The sequence below is a fragment of the Desmodus rotundus genome, chromosome 11 (genome assembly GCF_022682495.2).
Source record: "Desmodus rotundus isolate HL8 chromosome 11, HLdesRot8A.1, whole genome shotgun sequence".
NCBI classification, from domain to species: Eukaryota; Metazoa; Chordata; class Mammalia; order Chiroptera; family Phyllostomidae; genus Desmodus; species Desmodus rotundus.
The window spans coordinates 2,672,198-2,681,832 of NC_071397.1; the positions used below are offsets into that span (position 1 = coordinate 2,672,198).

The 9,635-nt window shown below is 49.7% G+C and overlaps 1 protein-coding gene across 2 annotated transcripts; it reads right to left on the reverse strand.

Moving 5' to 3' along the window:
* Positions 1–2,523: 2,523 nt before the first annotated feature.
* Positions 2,524–9,234, reverse strand: RPS10 (ribosomal protein S10). Of its 2 annotated transcripts, none has more exons than XM_024557997.3 (6): positions 9,146–9,234; positions 8,237–8,386; positions 7,829–8,000; positions 6,362–6,439; positions 3,427–3,482; positions 2,524–2,613 (listed from the first exon to the last, which is right to left on the reverse strand). In XM_024557997.3, exons 2-6 carry the CDS (start codon positions 8,384–8,386, stop codon positions 2,572–2,574), a joined length of 498 nt encoding a protein of 165 aa, XP_024413765.1. In that variant the 5' UTR covers positions 9,146–9,234; the 3' UTR covers positions 2,524–2,571. The 2 variants fall into 2 exon arrangements, with proteins under 2 accessions (XP_024413765.1, XP_045049176.1); XM_045193241.2 differs by lacking the exon at positions 9,146–9,234 and adding an exon at positions 9,012–9,129.
* Positions 9,235–9,635: the final 401 nt, after the last annotated feature.

The following is a 9,635-nucleotide window of genomic DNA, read 5'->3' on the forward strand; positions in this document are numbered from 1 at the left end:
AGAGAGGAAGGGAGGGATAGGAAACGCTGATGCAAGACGGAAGCCAATCGAATGACAGCCTCTCATAGGGTCCCCGACTGGGGACTGAATGGACAACCCAGGTATGTGCCCTGACCAGGAATTGAACCTGCGACCTTTCAGCTGACGGGACTACACTCCAACTGAGCCACACCAGCCAGGGCTGGCAGCTGTCTCCAAAGTCTACTAAATTAATCAAAACAGAAGGGCTGCCCCAGCTGGGTAGCTCAGTTAGAGTCGCCCTGATGTGCCAAGGCTGTGGGTTCGATCCTGGTCAGGGAACATGCCAGAATCATCCCATGAATGCCTAAATAAGTGGAACAACAAATCCATGTTTCTCTCTCCTGCTCTAAAACCAATAAATAAAAAGATTAAAAAACAGAACAGAAGCAGGGCTTCAAGAGTCACAGACTTAGACCTGCTATTGGCACCGCCTATGACTGTATTTTTCAGGGAAAGGAGATCTGTGTCCATATTGGGAAGTTTGTGAATTTACAAAAACCTAACTTCAGCTGCCAATTTCCAAAATTCCTTTAAAAACCTCTTGATGCCTTTTTGGTTGGTAGTATTGAAGGTGGGGATTCACTGGGAAGCTATGGGTCTGGAGACCTACACTGGCAGATGGGCCAAGACCCCCCAAAGCTTTCGTTCAATGACGGACCAATGCAGGTGCCCAGGTGGGCCTGTCTGTACCTCACAACGCACCCACCCCAGATGATTTTCTCAGGCACTTTTAATGGCACGTATTTGTTTTTCCTAGCTTTACTAAAAGCAAACAAAAAACCCCTTCATTTCTGGCATCAGTTTCACAACCAGACACCACCTGACATTTCCATTTTCCAGCGAAACCTTTTGAAGACGCCCTGAATGGTCTCGCTTCTCCCCAGCACCCCCACCCCGTCACTCCGGCCTTCACTCATCGCCCTGTACTACCTTCCAGAGCTCAGCCCGGACATTACGGTATTTACACAGTATCTGGCACGGACTCAAGGTATGGCTTTGGTTTTGTTTTCCTAGACTGTGAGGTTCTCCAAGGCTAATTTCAAAGCTTGTTCCCCAGGGCACTTACTGGCACTGATCTCTGAGCAGCGAATTAATTATTGATCGGCAGGGGTCATTCAGTCTGCCCAGGTGCGAGCAGAGGCGGGCAGGCAGCGAGACCCACCACCACCTGCACGTTCGCACCTACAGCTCTACCTCTGCCTTGTACGGTAGGCTCTCCAGGTTTGCCCAGCACCCACGGCTGGTCTTTTAGAACACAATCTGGAATTAACTGAAATCACAGGGGAAGGGGTTGGCAAAACGCCCTAGTTGAAAAAGGGGTGTTCTAGTGCCAGAAAACCACCCAGGCTACAGAGAAAACCCACCCACTTGCTCGCTGGCCTCGATGTGAAACACAAAGACCAGGAGCTTCCACCATTTCGCAGCGGAATCCAGGTTAAACAATTACGGGCATGTGAACACGGGCAAACCACTTGACATCACTTGAGCCAGCAGTAAAACTGGATAAAAAGCAATCTCTGGCAAGGAAGCACTGTAACAGCTTCCCCAAACACAACCTCTTTCTGCCAAAGCAAGCTTCCACTTACTGGTGGTTCGGATTCCAAAGCACACCTCCCAGCACAGGGTTTAGGTGCACAGTTGGAGTTGCCGCTGGCTGCCACCTCGTGGTCTGAACCAGAACTGCCTATAAAGTCTGAAGTGGCTAAGACAAAACCAGCTGTGTGGTAGGATTATTTGACATCCCACTTGTCTAATATCATCCAGCTTTGTGTTACTCTGGGTTCGCAGTACCCCACAAATACAATCCCCAATTCCCAGTACCCCTTAAAAAGATCCACTTCCATTAGCTACCGGTTTTGCTGGCTGGCCCAGAGCTGCTGCCTCGAAAGCGCTGACCCCTACTTAGAAAGCTCGTAATTATACTGCAACCATCTAGTCACAGTTTGATCTGCAAGTCAGGCCAAAGAAGGCTTTTCAGCCGGCAAACCTGGCTGCGGCTTATGTCCGCCTTTGCTGACACTGCCAGGTAAGCGGTGTTTGCACTACAGGATCACAGAAAGGGTCCCGCCCAATCTTCCTCTGGTACCTGCACCAAAACTGGACTTGGCCCCAAGGGGTATCTCAACACCCTCCCTGCTCTTCTCTTGTCCATTAACTCGTATTTCGATATTCCCAAATTGGCACAAAATCTGTTCCAAGACCAACGAAACAGCAACTTCTCACCACACAGAGCTGAGCCCGCACGGCTGCCTGGTAAGATGTTCAGCTTTCCAACCGCATCCCAGAAATGGTAACACACTGGACAGGACTCTGTAGGGAGGCGTCTGCTGGAACAGAGAGAGCCCAAGGCAAGGCCAAGTACCGCAGCTCTATAGAAACAAGTGATGTCACCCTGGATAAGACAACTCCCAAAGCCAACCCAGTCTTGCCCCGTTTCCATTCTGTCCCTTAGGTCATTCCCGTTCAAGCTCCACACTGCCAACAAAACAGGGGCACACGGCATTATTTTCTGACCACAAGTTTATTCAACACAAAATAACCCCTCCAACTTTACTGAGGTGGTTGACCACGTCCACGACCAAATCCGCCTCTCTGCAAGAGAAAGCACATGACATTAGTGTTAGCAGGAAGCCAGGGCACAGCAGGCCTTCTTCTCCCTGGTGAGGCCACCTCACAGCGCAGGTCATAAATCCTAGCCTTACCTGACTGGCTATAGGGCCACATTCACCTCTCAGGCCTGTTTGCCCACTTGTAAAGAGAGAGTGTGGATACCCACTCAAGAGTGTGCTCACATATACCACATGGAAGCACCAGCAAGGCTAAGATCTTGTGTCTGCCACGCAGGCGCACCTCCTTTTCACTGTGCTGTGAAGACCCGCCACCGGGCAGCTGCTGTCCCAGCAGAGACAGCCCAGCCCCCGCGCAGACACTTGCCCTGGACCAACGAGGCCCACGATTGTCCTGAGATAGCTACAATCATCTCTAGTTTGCAGCTGACGACACTGGGGCACAGATCACACGCTCTGAAGGGAGGCAGATGATCTGACTCCAGTCCAGCTTGGTTCCAGAGCACACTCAATCTCCAGTGACGCTCAACCCTAGGTTTTGGTTCACGACACTAATTAAAGGGACTACGATTACTAAAGAGATAGAAAAGGGCACTGTGCTACATATGTAACAGTACTGATTCGTGAGACTTACTTCAGTCATTCACACACTGACAGAAAGTTCCCGCACCATCTTAATGTAAAACATGTATTTGGAATTTGTGGTTTGGGGGGACAGGGAGAATGAAGGGTGGGGTCCACCACACTACACTACATCCCTACAACTTGCGGACCTCCACAGGGCTGAGGCCACAGCAGTGACTGCTCACGGAGAGCAAACAGGGGAATGGATACTCACAAACTGGAATTCAGTTGCTGACCCAGCCCCGGCCTCAGCTTTCTTGTCAGCACCAGCTGGAATAAGAAACACCAATTCAGGTTCATCACAAGGTCTGATCTACTGCAGGTAAGTAACCCAACCCAGCCTTGGGGAGAACGCCATGTCAGCAAACAGACCCCATGAAGTACAAGTAAATTACACCTCTGAGCCACCTCTGCCCTCTCCCTCTCCCTCTCCCAGGGCAGCCTCCCTTAAATCATCCTTCACAGCCCAAACTACTGCCTCCTCTAGGAAGGCTGCCCTGACTACAAAGTCTGGATTTTGTACCCTTCCTATATGGCCCCAGAGAATTTCCTACTACTGAAGCACTTACGTGCTCTGGATCAGCACCTAGCTTACAAAGGCAGCGCAATGAAGGAAGAACTAAAAGGTAAAGGACACAGTGCCCACAGAAGCAAAAAGCAACTTCACTAAGGCCACGGGAAAGAAGCAAAATGAAAGACCTTGCGCTGCCCTGTCCTGTCCAGCGGCCTCTAGTCCAAAGTAAGAGGTGTGTGTACAACAACATGTCAGATTTTAAGACTTAAGAGAATGCAAAATTTATTTTTTTAAACGTATTTTTAAAAAGATCTTATTTACTTTCAGAGAGAGGGGGAGGGCAAGAGGGAGAAAGAGAAGAAATCATATCAGTTGCCTCTCACACACCCCCAAACCGGGGAACTGGCCTGCAATCCAGGCATGTGCTCTGACTGGGAATTGAACCAGTGACTGTCAGTTCACAGGCTGGTGCTCAACCCTCTGAGCCACTTCAGCCAGGGCAAGACTTAAGAGAACGTAAAATTTAAAAAGAGAGGAAGAGAATGCAAAATATCCCAGTAATGTTTATATGGGTTAAAAAAAAAAAATCAACCCTCATTACTCCCAAAAGAAACCCTGTTGTACATGAGTAGCCACTTCCCCCCCAACTTCTGGCCGGCCCCCTAATCTACCCTTGTGTCTCTAAATCTGCTCAGTGTAGACACTTCACGTAAGGAGAACACACAGTAACGCTCAGGTGAACGTGTGCACGCTGCAGGAGTGGGGGGTAGGTGAGCGCGATTCAGTGAATCTTACTCAAACAGGGTCTCCCTCTGGCCCATTTCAGACCACGCTCACCACATGCTGCTCGCTGCCCCGCCCTTGACCAGTAGGACAGTGCCCTCCCCATCTCGGTACCTGTTCATGCGGGCACCTTGCCCGAGATGCTCACTGCCCCTGAGTGCCCGAGGCTTGGCCCAACTGTCACAATCCCTGTAGGACCATTCCCTGACTGATTCCCCACGCGGCGTGACTTTTAATAAGAGCAGCCACTAACTTTCTCTAAGTGGAGAGCATGTTTGCTGGAGAAATTCATTTCTATTGAATTTGCTGGAGAAATTCAATTCAGGCTGAGTACCACCCTGTGAGTACTCAGGTCAAGTGCTTATTTCTATTCCACAGACAAAGAATCAGGAGCCACGTCAAGAGGGAGGCAAGAGTGGTAAGTCAGTAAAAATTCCTTTTTATACCTTGCTTTTATGTCACAATTTTCCGCTTCTGTAACAAAGAGTGACTCTTTAAAACCAAACTGAATCCTTTGCAAACACCCATGGCTCCTCGTCCCACCCAAGAGAACCCCCCCCCCCCCCCCGTGGTCCACAGAACTGTGGGCCTGCACCCTTGCCCAGTTTTCCACTGTCTTCTGTTGTTTACGCAAGCCAGGGGCTTCCCCCAGAGGACCTTTACCTGAAACGCTCTTTCCCAAGCTAGCCACTGGCTGGCTCCCCTTTACCTCCTTTAGCTGCTTGCTTAAATCTCACTTTTGCAAGGTTTTCCTGAAATCCCTATTGAAAATCACACCCCCCACTTTAATTTTTCCATGCAGCACCCATACCATTGGACACACTCTTGGGTTGACCAAAAATTTCATTTAGTTTTTTACATGCAATGGCTTTAGTAGTGCTTAGTTGTCTTTGATATCATTCAAAACAATTTTGTTAGATTTTATTGTGACAGCTGTCGTATCAGCATGCATTAAAAAAAAATCAAAATCGGTGAATTTTGGTGTAGCTATTTTAAAACTGAAGATGGAAGAAAATATGCAACATTTTTGGTGTATTATGCTCTATTATTTAAAGAAAGGGGAAAAATGCAACTGAAATGCAAAAAAAAGTTCGTGCAGTGTATGGAGAAGGTACTGTGACTGATTGAACAGTGGTTTGCGAAGTTTCTTGGTACTACTGACATTCTGGCCAAATAACTTTTTGCTGTGCGGCTGTCTTATGCGTTGGAAGATGTTCAGCAGCATCCCTGGCCTCTACCCACTAGAACCCAATAGCAGGAGATAGCCGACATACTCAAAATATCCAAATCAATAAAATTACTGGTGAAAATGAAAGATGTGTCTTTTATTTTATGGAAAAAACTAAATGGGGGTTTTGGCCAACCCAATACATACTTACTTTTTCGTATCTTTCTCCTCTCACTAAAATGCAAGTTCAATGAGAAGAGCCTTTTGTCTGGTATGTACACTACCATCTCCGCAGTTCCTGGGACAGTGCCTAGCACACCAGGCATTAAATATACATTTGCTCAATGAACAAACACCCGTTGTTCCGAGTCAATGCAAATATTTGCTATGTAAAAACAAGATTCTACACTATTTTTGCAGTAAGAAAACAAAAGTAATTTGAGTGGACCCTACTCTCAAGAAGCTTACTAAAGTCTGTCCCCAGCTCGCAGGGTGATCCTCCCAATCCCCACTCATCAAATCCCTTCCTAAGGCCAGAAAGCACAAAGGACTCCAGCTGGAGACTGGAGAATGAAACCAAGGAACTGTCCAGTCACTGGCATCTTCGAGGGCTGAGCCCCAGCCAGGGCTGACTGAAAATCCAGAGATTCTACCCCAAAGCCCACCCCGACAACGGTTACTCACGGGGCACAGCGCTCCGCCTGTAAGTGTCTCTGTCGGCTTCCCCTCGGGTGAGTCTCGCAGGCCGCTCGCCCTCCAGACCTACACAAAGAGAACACGCGGTGAACACAGGGCAGTCTGGGAACCGCTCCCTCCGGCCAAGAAAGCGGGCAGCTCTCCTACTTTCACCGGACAACCTGGTTATTGTAAGTTAACGGGGATAGGAAGTCCTACACCCAGAACTGCCAGCTACAAACTCACTGTTGACATTTTGGCTCCTCAGAGGCCCAGGAAAACTCATTCTTAATGAAAATGCCACACATCTGCAAAAGCATTGCTTTTCTCAATACAAATAAATGCACATTTTCCAATTATTTGGTAAATTCAGATATCCAGCTATTTCTACAAACATTTCATTAGCCAAAATTTTGAACTTGATCTATCTCTGAAGTGGAAAACTTCTTGTGCAAAGGAGGCATCACAGATGAAAGCCCCACCTCCAGTATTAGGTATATAAATACAGAGGCCACCTTCCTTCCCCGGGCTGCTCCACATACCTCCCTCAGGCTGTGGATATATTCAGACAGATTTTAAGAGGAACCTGAAAAGCATTCTCAGAGTCAGTAGTAGTTTAACCTAGTACTCTCTCTACCCAGTTACCCTGGACCTTTTAGATCTAGAGTCCACATGGTTAAAACACACACCATCCTTTTGTAACGTAGAAGAGATGCAATTGAACCTGGAGTGGCTCACATAAACCAACGCCAGATCCCACACAGGCCTACTGAAGCAAGAGTCTCTGGGGCACAGAGACAATGGCAGCCCCCGCCCCAAGTGATGCCAAGACACAGCGACTCTATATGCCGTTCTCCAGAACCTGTGCTCTAGTTACATAACCCCGTTTAACCGCCAGAATCCCCTAGGGAGCAGTCACAGAAAAGGGACTCCTGAGCTCCATGAAACCTCTCCCCAGGGGAACCTGGACAGTCTGATGATCAGCTGTGTATAGGAATCTCTGCATCCCACTTCATCACCCCAGACCACAAACTGCTCTTCCTGCAAAGGTTCTTGTGACCGTTTTTTTCAGGACCTAAGGCAATCACGAGCTGGACAAAAATGCAACTGTGAGCAAGCAGATAATTGGCCTTCCCCCCTAAGCATATCCTTTCACACTGTGATGCCCCTGAAAAAGTTACTCAATGCCCTACCACGTGTGTCTGGCCACAGACTACTAACCTGTTTCACGTCATCTCCCCAGATAACCTGAGCGCCCGACTCCAGTTCCACTACCAGCCCCATGCTGGAGGACAAAGGCTCCAGGACTTGACCCAAGGTCCTGTATGCCAGAGTCCCTCTACAACCGACACCAACGGTGTATTACAAGACCATTTCTGTCCCACAAACAAAACCCCACCATTTCACACATAACCCTGCTCCCAGGAAGAGCAGCTGCAAAACAGGCTGTTGGAGGCATTTATTTGGGCACCATACCTTTGGGCCTTGGCCTGCCGGTCTCAGGCCGGCTGCGGCGCAAAGTGGCAGGCACGATCTCAGGGGGCAGGTGGAGGTAATCCCGGAGATACTGGATGCCCTCGTTGGTAAGGTACCAGTAGAAATGTCTCCAGGCGAACTGTTCCTTCACGTAGCCTCGGGACTTGAGAGACTGTGAGACAAAAAACTACTGTTGAGATGTACGTAGAGGCTCGGAACTGTACACCCACTGCAGAGGGAAGCTGAACTGCACAGAATACAAGTCTTCGCGATAAATCTACCTCTCGGCCCCTGCAGGCAGCCAGGGGCTCTGGCTGTCTGTCCTGACCGACCTCCCCTTGGAGTCTGCCTTCAACAACAGCGGAAAACCCTCCCATCTGCACCCCACTGCAGCAGCCCCCCAGCTACCTGCATGGCCTTCATGACGTGAAGGTTAGGCACGTTCTTGTCTGCCAGCTCGGGGTGTTTGGGCATGTGCACATCCTTCTTGGCCACCATCACTCCCTCCTTGAAAAGGAGCTCATAAATGGCAATACGGTTCTTCTTGGGCATCAACATCTGCGGGAAAGAAGCGAATCACGGAGAAAGAGCACTTCTGAGCAATATGGCCAGGGTTCCGGAACCGAGCTCACGACCCCAAAATGACCACACGAAATCACCGTCCAATGAGTTGAAATTTCAAATACAAAAATACACGCAAAACATGCAGGAGGGAGGAATTCCAACTCCTTAGGCTGAAACCTACCCTTTACCTAAAAACACTTCAGGTGAGAAGCTGCCAGGGCATTAAAGCGGCACACATACTCGCTCCGAACTTTCACCCTTAAAACACAAGGGTATGATGAGGGGCTCAGAATCCGTCCGCGGGACGGCGCGGCTGTACTTCCAGCCACGCAGGGAGGGACCAGAGTCGCCTTATTCGTGACAGGCCGCTGAACCCACACCAAAGGACTAAGGACTTCGCAGCCTCATTTTCTGCAGTCCCAGGGCCAAGCGGAGGAGGCAACCGGGGCGAGAGGGGTTTCTTCCCCCTAGCAAAAGTGTGCATGCGGGGTGCAGCCCCCTACCTCGCCCACAGACCCCACCAAGCAAGAGCTTCCTCCTCCCGTACTAGGCCCTCGCCATCGGGACGCCAATCTTTGCCCACAGAGCCCCACTACCCCACAAACTGCGCCTCTGGCACCTCTCACTACTCAGAAATGGGCCTGCGGGCAGCAGGAGAGGGACCTCCGCCCCGACCCTGGGGAAGCGCAGCGACGACGGCAGCGAGAATGCCAGGATGGAAGCCGATAGAATCCATTCTGCACGGGAACTCACCGCAACAACTGTTGTGGACGGGCCCGGAGCTGAAAAGGAAAAGGCATGCGCGGCGCGGCGCGACGTCTCTTCCGGGCTGGCGTGCCCCGCCCCCCGCCAGGACCCGCGCACTGCCTGGGGTGGCCTCCGAGGTGCCTGCGCGACTGGCCGTTTCGGACAGCCGCAAACCCTGACGGTGTGGTGGGCAGTGGCTCGTGGACATCGCTGCAGGGAGCTTCTGAGCCTACGTACCGTACTTTGTCAGCAAATGGTCCGGTTTATGGGCAGGCCGTTTGGAAACAGGCTACTTCTTTATTCCCATTGATGATTTAACTTAATACTGTGCAAGTAATACATGGGATTTGAGCGGGAAAAGAGAGGGCATACAAAGTGATAACAATAATAAAAGACTAAACACAATCCTATCAATCAAAGATAATTATTACTAACATTTTGCATATGTTCTTCCAAACTCATACTCAAGCAAATGTATAAATGTATGTGGGTGGGT

Bases quoted from the DNA above. Each gene is read 5' to 3' on its own strand.
- RPS10 (XM_024557997.3), bottom strand. From the start codon at position 8,386: ATGTTGATGCCCAAGAAGAACCGTATTGCCATTTATGAGCTCCTTTTC. The intron at 6,440-7,828 runs GTATGGTGCCCA...CTCTTTGTGTAG, and splicing joins CGGCAGGCCAAGGCCCAAAG to GTCTGGAGGGCGAGCGGCCT. The intron at 2,614-3,426 runs GTGAGTATCCAT...TTTCTCTTGCAG, and splicing joins CAGCAACTGAATTCCAGTTT to AGAGGCGGATTTGGTCGTGG.